Genomic DNA, 17,564 nt, shown 5'->3' on the forward strand with positions numbered 1-17,564 from the left:
GGCATTTGGAGTCAGAAAGATGAAATCTTTGCGAAAGGAAAAGGCGGATATTGAAAAGAAGAAGAAGAAGAAGAGGGCTCTTCGGATTCGGATTCTAGTCGAGATGTTGTTCCTAGATGATCAGCTGTTTGAACTTCCAGATCCAGAATTGATGTTCTCGGCGGAAGAGTTATTGGGTCAGAATGTAGGGGCAGAGGAGGAGATTGATAATGGTGATGGGTCCTTGAATTTTGAGTCCTTGAATTTCACTTTTACCAGGATCAGTCAATTTTGAGTCATCATCACCATAAAGAAAACCTTCTCATCGATCAGACAAGTTAATTTCAATGAAGACGATTGGTTTATTCTTTTAATCATATATCAAAAAAATAAAAAGAAATAAAAAAATTTGAAAAAAGAAAAACAAGGAACAACCCGTTTCTAAAATCAGTGTATAACCAATTCTATTGGTTACCTAGCTTCAATTCTCAAAAAAAAAAAAAAAAAAAAAAAAAGTAGTTAAACAGAAATTAACCAAATTCTAGGAATGAAAAAATTAGCAGAGGCAAAAAAAAAAAAATGATATACAAAAATACAAAAATGATATACAAATATCAAAAAAAAATGATCATATTATTTTTGTTTCCTCTTAGGAAAATATCAATACGATATAAAACGATTAAATAGTGGGTTAAATATTTCTGTTTCCACTTTTTCAATCATTGTCCCTATGACGAAACATGATTATCCTTGCAACATATTTTAATTTTAAATAGTTTTCAATATTTAGGTTTACAAATAACAAAACAAAAAAATTGTCTACTATTTGTTGATGAAATCCCATCATTTTTCATTCTCAAATAGTTTCTCACTTCCTTTTTTTTTCAAAAAAAAAAAATGTTTTGTGTCATATAAGACAATTATATCAATTCAAAAGAAAAGAAATAAAAGTAATATATAAAAGCATCCATAAAATGAATAATCATGTAATATTTTGAAATTGACTAAGTGGGTAAGAGTATGAATAAGTAGGATATAAGTCGGCTCAACACATTTCAATATAGAATTGACTTCTTATGACCTTGTTCGACCTGTGTTCGTAAAAAACGAGTAAGAAATACAAAGTACCTTAATCAAATCCATAAAGATCATATGCATATTAAGCCTTCTAAGAACAAGTTGTAATGTTTAAAGAACAAGATTGACCCTTAAATACAACACATTTTCAATACATTTCAATATAGAATCGACTTCTTATGACCTTCTCCGACCTGTGTTCGTAAAAAACGAGTAAGAAATACAAAGTACCTTAATCAAATCCATAAAGATCATATGCATATTAAGCCTTCTAAGAACAAGTTGTAATGTTTAAAGAACAAGGTTGACCCTTAAATACAACACATTTTAAATTTTGTATATGCCATATCAAACAAAATGCAAGCTAGTATTATATGGCCAAGGGTGTGGTAATTTTTTATTTGCTCTAAATAAAGTTTTAGAGCAAATAATGTGAGGAATCATCCATTAATACCATGCCGGAGGCGCCACAGAACTAGTTGCTAATAAAAGCTTTTGAGCTTTGATAACCCTTAAAGGCCAATAGCCATAACCATGTGAGAGCAACAAGCAGACCAGACAATGTTGACAGAGAATGAAGATTATGACCCCAAGATTAATTTGTATAATATTTCTGTTAAACCAGCTTATTCCCCAATAACGTCTAGAAACTGTAGTTTGTGACAACGGTGGAATCACAGAGCCTCGTACTGGAATTTTATTTCCAAGCTTAATTTAACCAGATTCTCGATTCTGAAATTAACAAAAATACAATGGGGCTGAAATTAAATAATGCTTGCTAATACATGGAGATGATCTCTTCGTTTATGGCACATGGAGATGTACTCTCTGTTCTGCTCTGTTATTTTTTTCTATGGCACATGGAGATTGGAGATGAAAGAAATCAATATAATGCCTCCACATTACACTCGCCGAGGAAAACTTTGACACTCCGTGGTGAACCGCAACTGCCTTCAGCAATAAGAGCTCTGTCATTTGCCGCCATGTGAGCGATGATCTTGTAAATTATTTCAATCTGAAGCAAGCAAAGCAATTAGGTAAGTACGTTAGCAAATGGGTTTAGAAAAAAAAAAGGATTGGAAACAAAAAACTGGTAATACATCTTCAGCAGCGTGGCACCGATCGGCTACTTCATCTAGTGTCAATGGCTCAACAGGCTCTTTACAGCTGAAAACAAAAAGAGTGTAAGTGGTGATGGTTAGAAACAAGACAAACTCAGTCATATCTTTAGCATATGTCACATTTTAGAAGCGGTCCCCTCATTCCCCTTGTCTGTTTTCAACAATACATGTAGGATTAACAAAGACAGATCAAAGAAAAATCACCAGTCAGACATTTTAGGTGAACTCAGTTAACAATATCAGATACAAATGCATAATGCACTGAACAAAAAAACAAAAACAAAAAAAAATCCCTTTTATCTCTCATTTCAAACCCAAGGATGGTCAAAACAGTTTTACTCACCAGGTTGATGGTAAGCATTAATGTTGACAAGTGAGGCATAAATCCCAACCGCTCTCTCATAAAGTGCTATAAGAGCACCTACAGATCTAGGTGTCACTTCTTCCACAGAAACCGTAATCGACTCTCGGTCATTAGAATAAAGAGCCGATCGTGTTCCCTGTAAGAAGTTAATTTTAGATAGGCAGGAATTTTAAAATGGAAAAGTACCAAGGAAACAGAAAAATCTCTTCTCCAGATAACATTAACTGGTTAATGTGATGAATCTAACCTGTAGCATTCCAAATAGATAGTCACCACATGTGACACCTGGTTCAAGCTCCCAATCATGACCAGGAGGCCTATCTCGTAGTACTTCAATGAATGTCACAAAGAAATTGTGCACGCCATCTCTCAGTTGTTGGATGTATCTGCACAAGCAGGTGCATCAGGCTCGGAAATGGTTTACATCAAGATATAGATAAACCTAATAAAGCAAATTGAAAACTCACGCATGCTGATCCGTGCTCCCTTTGTTTCCGTACACTGTAAGTCTTTGATTCACCTGTAAAATCAAAAGGTGAGCTTCAAGCCATGCTAAAACTATAAATTACAAAGTTTTGACACATGAAGAATCTAGGGCAGGACCATTTTAACGATGGAGATTGGAGAGTACTACTTATAGAAAAAATGGACTGAAGCAATCCAGTGAACAAATAGACTGAACAACTCAACTCAGAAAACAATCCGTGTTTACTTGATCAGTTAACAACTCTGATCCAAATTGATTCATAAAGATATACAAATTATGAGCGGTTTGGTAACAAAGACTCATAGAACTTGGTGGAAGCTTGACACTAGAATCCCAATCACCATTATAAACAATTATAATGCAAAATGCTAGAAATACATGATATTGGCAACCTAACTAAGAGTTTTCTGGATGATTAATATTCCCCAAACAAAAGAAAAATTACACATACCTGATTACCATCAAGGTCAAATTCTTTCCCAATAGATTCCATGACCAACTGCTGCAAATACCGACTAAATAATAATAGGCTGTCCCTGTAAGGAAGAACAACCATATCCTGAGAAAATCAAAAGGGGAAACAGTTGAACATCTTCAGAAAGAAAAACCAACCATAAAGAAATCACACTGAAAAATACGCTATTTAAAGACATTCATAGATTGAGCAAACAATACCTTGGATCCCAATCCATCAGTAGCCCAATACCAGCATAAAGCAAGCAAGGCGGCAGGATTATTCTTAACCTGAACGAAGAAAGAATGAAAATTATATCTTTTGCTTCCAATCTTATTTTAGTCAGGGTAAACTCGAGAAACAACAACACAACCACTATTGTCAATTAGTTTTGCAATTTTTTTCTCATGGAATTCAACTACAAATTGGAGTTCAGACTTGATAATCATTTATTATTAGGACATAAAACTAATTACATCACCAGCAAAGAACAACAAGAATTGGGTTTGATGCTAAAGGCAACAGATATAATAGTACTAGATTGGTGTGCAAATAGACTATTTCAAACAGAAATAAAAAAAGGAGGCAGGGTAAGGCATATAACATACTGAATATCATTAATCAAACTTCAATGAAGCTATGGTGCAGCTGAGCCAAAGACATGATTCATATATTGCAATACAAGGTATAGTTTCATTAATTATTCCATTATTTATAATATACCAACCCTCATAGATGACCTAGCTCATGTGCCACGAAAAGGTACTTGACAGGAATCACAACTCAAAATCAAAATTGAACAGATACTCTGACATTATGATTCAGAAACTTCAGCAATATGTTCAAGCAGAAGTAAAAACCTCATGCTTACCACAGTGGTTCTATTAGCCTCATCCATCAACTTTCCACCAGCGAGCATTTCTTTAATGTCAATTCCCTGAAACAAGGATGAAATATAGATAACCATCCAAGTAAATAAACAAAATTAAAAAACAAGAATGATGATCATGTACAATTGGAATTCTGTAATACCAACCTGAAGCGCTGCTGGAAGAAGACCAACTGCAGACATCTCAGATGTTCTTCCACCAACCCAGTCAAACATTGGGAATCTAGCTAACCAGCCCTCAATTCTAGCAGTGTTGTCTAATAATGAATTTTCTTGAGTTATAGCCACACCCTACACAGAAACAGAAGAGCATGAGAAATAAACGGCATAAAACAATTAAAATAAGACGATAAAAAATGTGCCGCTAGAGTAAAATGCACATGAAAAATAAGCACATTGGTCAATCAGGCACTAGAAAAGTAACAAAAATATAAAAAACTTTTTGAAAACATGGTAACATCCCACTGTCAAATACAAATGAGTAAATGAACAGCAATCAGCATCCAGCTAGTCAACAAACCACTTAATATATTACCAAACAGACTCCTACATTTCCACTACAAAGCATGGAATTTTAACAAAGCATAAAGCAAAACCTGAGATCAAAACCTGTTTTGCGAAATTTAGGCCAGCCTCACGAAAGGCCTTCTGTACTTCGAGTAAACCATTTCTAGTTTCAGGAGTACCCCCACTCTGAAAATGATTGAAATCAATATTACATCAGAACCAATTAAAATATGCTTTTCTATTATTTTCCAATGAGCAACTATGCTTCTATAATTAAAATATCCTACCATCAACCGACCCAATTAAAATATCCATATATAACACAAATCTTATTCTCAGTTTCTCTCATGCTCTGTTTCTCTCTTGCTCTGTTTCTCTGTTCATCGTTTTGCCGATCTACGAAACCCTAGTTTTCTTCTCAGTTTCTCTCTTGCTCTGTTTCTCTGTTCATCGTTTTGCCGATCTACGAAACCCTAGTTTTCTTTTCTGCAATTTCCTGCGAAAGTCGGTTTGTTTGGATCGATAAAGAGATGAGGCTGGTGCGAAAGGAAATCTTTGGAGTCAGAAAGATGAAATCTTTGCGAAAGGAAAAGGCGGATATCGAAAAGAAGAAGAAGAAGAAGAGGGCGCTTCGGATTCGGATTCTAGTCGAGATGTTGTTCCTAGATGATCATAAAATTCCAGATCCGGAATTATTCTTCTCTGCGGAAGAGTTATTGGGTCAGAATGTAGGGGCAGAGGAGGAGATTGATAATGGTGATGGGTCCTTGAATTTCACTTTTACCAGGATCAGTCAATTTTGAGTCATCATCACCATAAAGAAAACCTTCTCATCGATCAGACAAGTTAATTTCAATGAAGACGATTGGTTTATTCTTTTAATCATATATCAAAAAACTAAAAAGAAATAAAAAAATTTGAAATAAAAAAATCAGTGTATAACCAATTCTCTTGGTTACCTAAGCTTCAATTCTCAAAAAAAAAAAAAAAAAGTAGTTAAACAGAAATTAACCAAATTCTAGGAATGAAAAAATTAGCAGAGGCAAAAAAAAAAAAATGATATACAAAAATACAAAAATGATATACAAATATCAAAAAAAAAAAATGATCATATTATTTTTGTTTCCTCTTAGGAAAATATCAATACGATATAAAATGATTAAATAGTGGGTTAAATATTTCTGTTTCCACTTTGTCAATCATTGTCCCTATGACGAAACATGATTATCCTTGCAACATATTTTAATTTTAAGTAGTTTTCAATATTTAGGTATACAAATAACAAAAAAATAAAATAAAAAAATTGACAAAAAAAAATTAAAAAAAATTGTCTACTATTTGTTGATAAAATCCCATCATTTTTCATTCTCAAATAGTTTCTCACTTCCTTTTTTTTTTCCCAAAAAAAAAAATTATTTTGTGTCATATAAGACGATTATATCAATTCAAAAGAAAAGACATAAAAGTAATATATAAAAGCATCCATAAAATGAATAATCATGTAATATTTTGAAATTGACGGAGTGGGTAAGAGTATAAATAAGTAGGATATAAGTCGGCTCAACACATTTCAATATAGAATCGACTTCTTATGGCCTTGTCCTTGTCCATCATCTCAAGCAAGTACTTCTTAGCATCTCCAAAAAATTTGGGGTCAGCATCGAGTCCCTTGATTAAAACTGAGTAAGTATAGGAGTTGGGGACAACCCCATCACCAGCGGTGATGAATGTAGTGTAAGTGTAGGAGGTGGGGGTAACACCGGTGCCTAACATGTGCTAGTAGACCTTGTGAGCATCCTTGGTCTTGCCAGCCCCGGAGTAGGCCATAGTGACCATGGTGAAGACCGCTAGTTCAAACAATATGGCCTGATCAGAGAAAGGCTTAAAGAGCTCTCTCGCTTCATCAAGAAAGTGGGAATCTACCGCAAAACTGAACACTCGAATTGCAATTTGATTAATAAGGAGTTGTACCCCCCAACCATGTCAAATTGAATTCTCAACTTCTTGTCCTCACAGTGTTTGGTCACATCTTCGAAAACCTTCATTACATGTTTCTTGAGGTCTTCGGCACAAGAATTGGGGGGACTAGTTCAATCGTTGATTTAAACCGGTAATCAGAGCTTGAAATTGAATTTAGTTTATTTTTATTTTTATTTTTTTGGTATTAGAAACAAATCACATTGACTAGTAGTTGGGGTTTTGAAATTTAGATCAAAAGCTGCACTAGGGTTTCCAAAAGAAAACGATGAGGTAACAGAAGAAGAGAAGCTACTCACCTTTCTCTGCAGAAACTTTGTGGTGCTTGAGGGCAGAACAGGACACCTTTCTCTGATAGTTTTTATCTGAAGATTCCATAGAGATGTTCCCCTGGTCAACTACTGACCAGGGATTACTTGCTCAACTACCGTCCGATTGAAATCGAACGGTTGACATGTATCTAGATTTTTCAGAAATGAAATCTGTCAACCGATTCAAATCGGACAGTAGTTGAGCAAATAATCCCTGGTTAGTAGCTGACCATGGGAACGAGACTCGAAGATTCCAAGTCTATTGCAATTTTCAAAGTTCACCGGAAAAATGGAAAGAGAGAGTTTCAGTGCTTAATTTATAGAGTTTGATTCTCTCTTTTTCTCTGGCGCCATAAAGAGAAAGAGTGTGATAAAATGAAGCATGGTGCATGGACTATTTTCGTGATGCGAGCCCTTGTAAGAGTCACGTGTGCAATTTGGGAGGTTTTGGGTGAAATGGAAATGGGAAACTTGGTGTGTACTTTGTGTAAAAGGCTGTTAAAATTGATTTCTACATATAATTAAGTTAAAAAAAAAAAATTTGGTGGAAGTTAAGAGGTTAAGGTGGGTGATTATGTGATGGTACAACTGATTCCATGGTACAATTTTTCGGACCTGCAACATGATATCAATATGAAGTGTCAGTGTTTTTGAGAGTATCACAATAATAAATTGTATATCAGGATGTCTATTAGTTCGTTTTAATAAATTGTATATCATGATGTTCATTAGTTCGTTTTTCATTCTCTTAATTAATTACAAGAATTCATCAGGATCTCTGATTACCAAACAAATTTCAACTGAAGTTACTTATAAAAGAATAACTTTTGTTCAATGACACTATTGTCAAAAGTATGTGAATTACTTTTCTATTATTTTCCAATGAGCAACTATGCTTCTATAATTAAAATATCCTAATTAAAATATCCTATATATCCTAATTAAAATATCCTAATTAAAATATCCTACCATCAACCGACCCAATTAAAATATCCTATATATAACACAAATCTTATTCTCAGTTTCTCTCATGCTCTGTTTCTCTCTTGCTCTGTTTCTCTGTTCATCGTTTTGCCGATCTACGAAACCCTAGTTTTCTTCTCAGTTTCTCTCTTGCTCTGTTTCTCTGTTCATCGTTTTGCTGATCTACGAAACCCTAGTTTTCTTTTCTGCAATTTCCTGCGAAAGTCGGTTTGTTTGGATCGAGAAAGAGATGAGGCTGGTGCGCTCTGCGGCATTTGGAGTCAGAAAGATGAAATCTTTGCGAAAGGAAAAGGCGGATATTGAAAAGAAGAAGAAGAAGAAGAGGGCTCTTCGGATTCGGATTCTAGTCGAGATGTTGTTCCTAGATGATCAGCTGTTTGAACTTCCAGATCCAGAATTGATGTTCTCGGCGGAAGAGTTATTGGGTCAGAATGTAGGGGCAGAGGAGGAGATTGATAATGGTGATGGGTCCTTGAATTTTGAGTCCTTGAATTTCACTTTTACCAGGATCAGTCAATTTTGAGTCATCATCACCATAAAGAAAACCTTCTCATCGATCAGACAAGTTAATTTCAATGAAGACGATTGGTTTATTCTTTTAATCATATATCAAAAAAATAAAAAGAAATAAAAAAATTTGAAAAAAGAAAAACAAGGAACAACCCGTTTCTAAAATCAGTGTATAACCAATTCTATTGGTTACCTAGCTTCAATTCTCAAAAAAAAAAAAAAAAAAAAAAAAAGTAGTTAAACAGAAATTAACCAAATTCTAGGAATGAAAAAATTAGCAGAGGCAAAAAAAAAAAAATGATATACAAAAATACAAAAATGATATACAAATATCAAAAAAAAAATGATCATATTATTTTTGTTTCCTCTTAGGAAAATATCAATACGATATAAAACGATTAAATAGTGGGTTAAATATTTCTGTTTCCACTTTTTCAATCATTGTCCCTATGACGAAACATGATTATCCTTGCAACATATTTTAATTTTAAATAGTTTTCAATATTTAGGTTTACAAATAACAAAACAAAAAAATTGTCTACTATTTGTTGATGAAATCCCATCATTTTTCATTCTCAAATAGTTTCTCACTTCCTTTTTTTTTCAAAAAAAAAAAATGTTTTGTGTCATATAAGACAATTATATCAATTCAAAAGAAAAGAAATAAAAGTAATATATAAAAGCATCCATAAAATGAATAATCATGTAATATTTTGAAATTGACTAAGTGGGTAAGAGTATGAATAAGTAGGATATAAGTCGGCTCAACACATTTCAATATAGAATTGACTTCTTATGACCTTGTTCGACCTGTGTTCGTAAAAAACGAGTAAGAAATACAAAGTACCTTAATCAAATCCATAAAGATCATATGCATATTAAGCCTTCTAAGAACAAGTTGTAATGTTTAAAGAACAAGATTGACCCTTAAATACAACACATTTTCAATACATTTCAATATAGAATCGACTTCTTATGACCTTCTCCGACCTGTGTTCGTAAAAAACGAGTAAGAAATACAAAGTACCTTAATCAAATCCATAAAGATCATATGCATATTAAGCCTTCTAAGAACAAGTTGTAATGTTTAAAGAACAAGGTTGACCCTTAAATACAACACATTTTAAATTTTGTATATGCCATATCAAACAAAATGCAAGCTAGTATTATATGGCCAAGGGTGTGGTAATTTTTTTATTTGCTCTAAATAAAGTTTTAGAGCAAATAATGTGAGGAATCATCCATTAATACCATGCCGGAGGCGCCACAGAACTAGTTGCTAATAAAAGCTTTTGAGCTTTGATAACCCTTAAAGGCCAATAGCCATAACCATGTGAGAGCAACAAGCAGACCAGACAATGTTGACAGAGAATGAAGATTATGACCCCAAGATTAATTTGTATAATATTTCTGTTAAACCAGCTTATTCCCCAATAACGTCTAGAAACTGTAGTTTGTGACAACGGTGGAATCACAGAGCCTCGTACTGGAATTTTATTTCCAAGCTTAATTTAACCAGATTCTCGATTCTGAAATTAACAAAAATACAATGGGGCTGAAATTAAATAATGCTTGCTAATACATGGAGATGATCTCTTCGTTTATGGCACATGGAGATGTACTCTCTGTTGTGCTCTGTTATTTTTTTCTATGGCACATGGAGATTGGAGATGAAAGAAATCAATATAATGCCTCCACATTACACTCGCCGAGGAAAACTTTGACACTCCGTGGTGAACCGCAACTGCCTTCAGCAATAAGAGCTCTGTCATTTGCCGCCATGTGAGCGATGATCTTGTAAATCATTTCAATCTGAAGCAAGCAAAGTAATTATTTAAGTACGTTAGCAAATGGGAAAAAAAAAAAAAAAAAAAGGATGGAAACAAAAAACAGGTAATACATCTTCAGTAGCGTGGCACCGATCGGCTACTTCGTCTAGTGTCAATGGCTCAACAGGCTCTTTACAGCTGAAAACAAAAAGAGGGTAAGTGGTGATGGTTAGAAACAAGACAAACTCAATCATATCTTCAGCATATGTCACATTTTAGAAGTGGTCCCCACATTCCCCTTGTCTGTTTTCCAAATAATGGTCAAGTTTTTTTTTTCCTTCGATAACACAAATAATGATAAGTGGTCACATTCTCTTAGTAGCATAACAGGTAAAACCTTCCACATATCTTTTTGCCATATTTGTAAGAAAACTTCTGCACTCAAAAATACAAGGATGTGACACCAATTTTGGTCCAAAGCAAAGTGCCTTTTTCCTATAGATCTCGTAACATTCCAGATTTTGCCTGTAAGAATCTTTTTAAAATATGGTTTGTTGTCACATTCTCAGAAGTATAGCATGTAAAACTTTCCACATTTTTCTTTTTGCTACAGTTGAAAACACTTCACAAATCAGAAAACATTATTTCAATACTAGGATGTCCGTTAAACAACAAATTTTGTTCCGAAGCAAATTGCTCTTTCCCTTTCTTGTAAAAATACAAGATTATATGCCGGAATATAACTAAAGAATTGCAACAACTCCTTATTTCAGAACAAATGCACAAAAAGAGTGTATAATTGACATCACACCTGGCCTCATTAAGTACGGATAAAACCCGTTTCTGAAGAGCTAATACTTCTCCGGCTGCTTTCTTCCCGGCCTCCACACCTGAAACAACAATACATGTAGGATTAACAAAGACAGATCAAAGAAAAATCACCGGTCAGACATTTTACGTAACAATAACAGATACAAATGCATAATGCACTGAGCAAAAAAACAAAAACAAAAAAAATCCCTTTTATCTCTCATTTCAAACCCAAGGATGGTCAAAACAGTTTTACTTACCAGGTTGATGGTAAGCATTAATGTTGACAAGTATGGCATAAATCCCAACCGCTCTCTCATAAAGTGCTATAAGAGCACCTACAGATCTAGGTGTCACTTCTTCCACAGAAACCGTAATCGACTCTCGGTCATTAGAATAAAGAGCCGATCGTGTTCCCTGTAAGAAGTTAATTTTAGATAGGCAGGAATTTTAAAATAGAAAAGTACAAGGAAACTGAAAAATCTCTTCTCCAGATAACATTAACTGGTTAATGTGATGAATCTAACCTGTAGCATTCCAAATAGATAGTCACCACATGTGACACCTGGTTCAAGCTCCCAATCATGACCAGGAGGCCTATCTCGTAGTACTTCAATGAATGTCACAAAGAAATTGTGCACGCCATCTCTCAGTTGTTGGATGTATCTGCACAAGCAGGTGCATCAGGCTCGGAAATGGTTTACATCAAGATATAGATAAACCTAATAAAGTAAATTGAAAACTCACGCATGCTGATCCGTGCTCCCTTTGTTTCCGTACACTGTAAGTCCTTGATTCACCTGTAAAATCAAAAGGTGAGCTTCAAGCCATGCTAAAACTATAAATTACAAAGTCTTGACACATGAAGAATCTAGGGCAGGACCATCTTAACGATGGGGATTGGAGAGTACTACTTATAGAAAAAATGGACTGAAGCAATCCAGTGAACAAATAGACTGAACAACTCAACTCAGAAAACAATCCATGTTTACTTGATCAGTTAACAACTCTGATCCAAATTGATTCATAAAGATATACAAATTATGACCAGTTTGGTAACAAAGACTCATAGAACTTGGTGGAAGCTTGACACTAGAATCCCAATCACCATTATAAACAATTATAATGCAAAATGCTAGAAATACATGATATTGGCAACCTAACTAAGAGTTTTCTGGATGATTAATATTCCCCAAACAAAAGAAAAACTTACACATACCCGATTACCATCAAGGTCAAATTCTTTCCCAATAGATTCCATGACCAACTGCTGCAAATACCGACTAAATAATAATAGGCTGTCCTTGTAAGGAAGAACAACCATATCCTGAGAAAATCAAAAGGGGAAACAGTTGAACATCTTCAGAAAGAAAAACCAACCATAAAGAAATCACACTGAAAAATACGCTATTTAAAGACATTCATAGATTGAGCAAACAATACCTTGGATCCCAATCCATCAGTAGCCCAATACCAGCATAAAGCAAGCAAGGCGGCAGGATTATTCTTAACCTGAATGAAGAAAGAATGAAAATTATATCTTTAGCTTCCAATCTTATTTTAGTCAGGGTAAACTCGAGAAACAACAACACAACCACTATTGTCAATTAGTTTAGCAATTTTTTTCTCATGGAATTCAACTACAAATTGGAGCTCAGACTTGATAATCATTTATTATTAGGACATAAAACTAATTACATCACCAGCAAAGAACAACAAGAATTGGGTTTGATGCTAAAGGCAACAGATATAATAGTACTAGATTGGTGTGCAAATAGACTATTTCAAACAGAAATAAAAAAAGGAGGCAGGGTAAGGCATATAACATACTGAATATCATTAATCAAACTTCAATGAAGCTATGGTGCAGCTGAGCCAAAGACATGATTCATATATTGCAATACAAGGTATAGTTTCATTAATTATTCCATTATTTATAGTATACCAACCCTCATAGAAGACCTTGCTCATGTGCCACGAAAAGGTACTTGACAGGAATCACAACTCAAAATCAAAATTGAAAAGATACTCTGACATTATGATTCAGAAACTTCAGCAATATGTTCAAGCAGAAGTAAAAACCTCATGCTTACCACAGTGGTTCTATTAGCTTCATCCATCAACTTTCCACCAGCGAGCATTTCTTTAATGTCAATTCCCTGAAAGAAGGATGAAATATAGATAACCATCCAAGTAAATAAACAAAATTAAAAAACATGAATGATGATCATGTACAATTGGAATTCTGTAATACCAACCTGAAGCGCTGCTGGAAGAAGACCAACTGCAGACATTTCAGATGTTCTTCCACCAACCCAGTCAAACATTGGGAATCTAGCTAACCAGCCCTCAATTCTAGCAGTGTTGTCTAATAATGAATTTTCTTGAGTGATAGCCACTCCCTACACAGAAACAGAAGAGCATGAGAAATAAATGGCATAAAACAATTAAAATGAGACGATAAAAAATCTGCTGCTAGAGTAAAATGCACATGAAAAATAAGCACATTGGTCAATCAGGCACTGGAAAAGTGCAAAACTATAAATAACTTTTTGAAGACATGGCAACATCCCACTGTCAAATACAAATGAGTAAATGAACAGCAATCAGCATCCAGCTAGTCAACAAACCACTTAATATATTACCAAGACTCTAGCCCTAATTACACCAAACAGACTCCTACATTTACACTACAAAGCATGGAATTTTAACAAAGCATAAAGAAAAACCTGAGATCAAAACCTGTTTTGCGAAATTTAGGCCAGCCTCACGAAAGGCCTTCTGTACTTCGAGTAAACCATTTCTAGTTTCCGGAGTACCTCCACTCTGAAAATGATTGAAATCAATATACATCAGAAACATGCATTACATAATAAGCAAGAACAAAATTTACAGAATAAAAAACTGGATAGAATTGTGTACAATTGGCCTCCATCTTTTCTCAATTTAGCTCTCACTTATTGTACACTGTAAGGGTTATTTGTCTTTAAACTGAGGGTATTAGAACATTCTCTAAGGGCACCCTGAATGAGCTCCAAGTTAAAATTTAGGGAAACATTAAGAGAACTTATCCAATAATCCTAGAGTGGTCTCCCAAAGGTGGGGATGAATAAAATTGTTTGCTATAACATAATGTAAATTCACCAGGTGCTTATTAGATATGTTTCATGATCCAACATCATGCCTATTCACAGGGAGCGTTTACTACATAGTTCATAACTTGTTATCATAGCATTAGCACACACCAGCAGAAAAATGGCAAAGAAAATGTCGGTTCAAACCTTTGAAATCACAATTACAAGAGTAGAAGCCAGCTCTTCACCGAGCTGTGCAATCTGATGATCAATTCCTGCTGGATCGGTATTGTCAATGAATCGTATCTGCCAAGAAAAAACAAACATTTATCAAAATACAAGGGGATAGTATGATCCATATCGGCGGTAACTAGCAAATAACTATTGCAAACCTCTCTTAATCTCCCCTTACAAGCAATTGCATGCAGTTTCATCACTCTACAGTATAATTCCCACTATCTACTATCAATGTACCTTAAGAGGAGGAACATCAGGCGCCAATGCCTCAGCAACAAACTGTGGTCCAAGTGCCGAGCCTCCGATTCCAACCGAAAGAACCTGAGTAAAACGACCCTCCGAAGAAGCCGGCGGCTTAATCTGCAATTCTCATCAACCATTTCCTCAATTAGTCTACCAACATTGTCATCAAACTTAACCGAATCAAACTTCACAACCAAACAGACATTTGAAATTACAATTCTGACCTTACCGCTGACGACGTCGCCGGAGAACTTCAGCAGCGCCTCGAGCGTGTTCTCAATCTGAACCGTGAGTATCGGTTTCGGCGCCAGCTTAGGGTCTCTCAGCCAGTAATGCCCGACCATCCGCCCCTCATCGGGATTCGCAATCGCGCCTTTCTCCAGGTCATCCATCGCCTTAAACGCCGCCTGGAGCCGGGGCTCCATTTCCGCGACGAACTCGTCGGTAAACCCGACCCGACTCACATCCAAATATAGCCCCAGCTCCTTGTGCTGGTACAACCAGTCCACGTACCTCCGCCACAACGCCCGAGGATCCTTCTCCAGAACCTTCTTCTTCTTCTCCTTAATCACAGCGCCATCGCCGTCAACCTTTGCCAACTCGGCCTTGATCTCCCGCGCCACCGACTGAGCGAACAAGCTCCGATCGCCGGGCCTGGGCCCGGCCGTCGGAAACGAAACGGAGTCTTTACGTAATAGACTCGCCGCCGGTCTCAGCCGCGGTTGCAGAGTCGGAGAAGAGGAATAAATGCCGGAAATTGAAGCCATCGGAGGTTCCGCAATCGGAGAAACTTAGACAGTTGAAATGGTAGTGAGTCACTCCATAGCTCTCTGTGTGGGTCTTTGAAGGTTTGGGTTGTGTGCTTGGGAGTAGTTGGAGTTGAAAATCTGTTGGCTTTTTCTGGAGGCTTTGGTTTTGCGGGCGGAGCTGTCCATCACACATTGATTTGCTGGTAGTTTTTGGCGTAAGTGGACGGAAATGGGCATGGGTTGGGGGTTTAATTACGGAAATGGCAGCGAATATTCGGGGTTTTAAGGGGGCGTCCTTGGCCGGCGGAGGCTCGGGGGTGTCGTGAAGGGTCAGGAGTCGTGAATCGGGGGAAGAAAAGAATAGGGTCACGAGTTTTAATTAAAGAAAGAGAGTCATGTCACGGCACACGATTCTCATGACATAATTAAGAGGCCACGTGTTCGCGGAAAAACGAAGCTCGTTGCTTCTAACCAATCTATAACGAGAAATGTCACGGAGAGGAAAAGGTTTTGGTCAAAGCGGACTGTAAAGGTAACAAAGAAACTCTAGTTAAAAAAATTTACTCCCATTTACCAAAGGTTCTGTTGCTATAGATGATTCATTTCTTATCGTCAATACTTCCAATGACACACTAAAAAAGCAACACGAACTAATATACTACTTACTATTTTCACGACAGATTTATTCGACCTAAAATGAAGGAAAATGATGGGGATGATACTCCACAAAGCACGGGTCTAAGGCAAAGGAACAATGCCACACCAGAAACAAAGGAACAACAACTATAATATGCTGCCAAAGCTGCACTTTAATATTCAATATATCGATGACCCCAATGGTTTACAATTACTAGGTTAAATAGAACCAGCGTTCTACTTGAAGGGAAACTAATGAAAACAAAAGATATCCAAAGATACTACTTCTATCTAAGCAATTAAAGACAAAATCTGCTATGAATCAAAACAATAAAATAAAAGATATCATGTACTACTTTCTAACATAATCATTGAGATAAGGTGGGATTTTAACACTTCTCTTAGGCCTGCACGTTGCATTAGTAGATGCTCCTGCATCAGACTCCTGGGGTTGGAAAGGACTCGACCTCGAGTCAGAACTGACAGTTGTGTTCTCACCATGGGAAACTTGCAAATCAGCCACATTGAATGTTGGTGAAACTCCAATATCACCTGGAAGGTCTAGTACGTAGGCATTTTTACCAGCTCGCTTCAACACCTTGTAAGGGCCTCCACCTCGATCATGCAATTTGCCATACTTCCCACGGGGAAACCTTTCCTTACTCAGATTAACCCAAACTAAGTCTCCCACTTGAAACTCGACATGTCGACGGTGCTTATCGGTAGCTTCTTTTTATTTCTTATTGTTCTCTGCTAGTTGCTTACAAACCTGCTCATGTGTCCTTTGTATAAACTCAACCATGTTCTTTGCATCCCCACTTAATCAATCAGTAATTGGTAAAGGGACCAAGTCCAAGGGGCTGCTAGGGTTTTGACCATATACTGCCTCAAATGGGCTGATGCCAATACTTCGATGCTGGGAACTATTATATGCAAACTCTGCCTGTGGTAATGACTCACTCCAGCTTGCTTTACTACCTCCTACTAGTGCTCTCAACAAGTTTCCCAAGGTCATGTTCACCACCTCTGTTTGTCCGTCAGTTTGGGGGTGATAAGCACTACTAAACTGGAGTTTTGTACCCAACTTCCGCCATAATGTGCGCCAAAAGTGCCCAACAAACTTAGTATCTCTGTCTGAAGTAATGGTGCTAGGAATACCATGCAATCTTACGATCTCCCGAAAATAAATATGAGCAATATGACTAGCATCCATTGTCTTCTTGCAAGGCATAAAATGCGCCATTTTTGAGAAACGATCCACCACCACCAAAATTGAATCATATCCCTGCTGTGTTCTTGGTAAGCCCAGAATGAAATCCATACTCACATCTACCTATGGAGCTTGTGGTTCAGGCAAAGGTGTGTAAAGCCCTGTGTTTTGACTAC

At 36.3% G+C, this 17,564-nt stretch overlaps 1 protein-coding gene across 6 annotated transcripts; it reads right to left on the reverse strand.

Annotated features, from left to right (window-relative positions):
• Positions 1 to 1,637: 1,637 nt before the first annotated feature.
• Positions 1,638 to 15,815, reverse strand: LOC112178743 (glucose-6-phosphate isomerase 1, chloroplastic). 6 transcript variants are annotated; one of them, XM_024316948.2, is made up of 14 exons: positions 15,018 to 15,737; positions 14,788 to 14,910; positions 14,521 to 14,619; positions 13,982 to 14,065; positions 13,498 to 13,641; positions 13,333 to 13,398; positions 12,683 to 12,751; positions 12,459 to 12,566; positions 11,987 to 12,039; positions 11,767 to 11,905; positions 11,500 to 11,656; positions 11,241 to 11,319; positions 2,157 to 2,223; positions 1,638 to 2,071 (listed from the first exon to the last, which is right to left on the reverse strand). In XM_024316948.2, the coding sequence occupies exons 1-14, from the start codon at positions 15,558 to 15,560 to the stop codon at positions 1,940 to 1,942; spliced, it is 1,863 nt and encodes a 620-aa protein (XP_024172716.1). In that variant the 5' UTR covers positions 15,561 to 15,737; the 3' UTR covers positions 1,638 to 1,939. The 6 variants fall into 6 exon arrangements, with proteins under 6 accessions (XP_024172716.1, XP_024172717.1, XP_024172714.1 ...); XM_024316946.2 differs by lacking the exons at positions 1,638 to 2,071; positions 2,157 to 2,223 and adding exons at positions 10,039 to 10,472; positions 10,561 to 10,627 and having other exon boundaries at positions 15,018 to 15,728; XM_024316949.2 differs by lacking the exons at positions 11,241 to 11,319; positions 11,500 to 11,656; positions 11,767 to 11,905; ... (4 more) ...; positions 13,498 to 13,641; positions 13,982 to 14,065 and adding exons at positions 2,521 to 2,677; positions 2,789 to 2,927; positions 3,009 to 3,061; ... (3 more) ...; positions 4,519 to 4,662; positions 4,981 to 5,064 and having other exon boundaries at positions 1,930 to 2,071; positions 15,018 to 15,815.
• Between the last annotated feature and the right edge of the window lie 1,749 nt (positions 15,816 to 17,564).

This window comes from Rosa chinensis, chromosome 7 (genome assembly GCF_002994745.2).
Source record: "Rosa chinensis cultivar Old Blush chromosome 7, RchiOBHm-V2, whole genome shotgun sequence".
Classification (NCBI taxonomy): domain Eukaryota; kingdom Viridiplantae; phylum Streptophyta; class Magnoliopsida; order Rosales; family Rosaceae; genus Rosa; species Rosa chinensis.

Excerpts from the sequence above, each read along its gene's own strand:
- LOC112178743 (XM_024316948.2), bottom strand. The coding sequence starts at position 15,560 with ATGGCTTCAATTTCCGGCATTTATTCCTCTTCTCCGACTCTGCAACCG. Across the intron at positions 11,657-11,766 it reads ATCTATTTGGAATGCTACAG|GGAACACGATCGGCTCTTTA; the intron begins GTTAGATTCATC and ends AACTTCTTACAG. Across the intron at positions 2,072-2,156 it reads GGTGCCACGCTGCTGAAGAT|ATTGAAATAATTTACAAGAT; the intron begins GTATTACCAGTT and ends TGCTTGCTTCAG.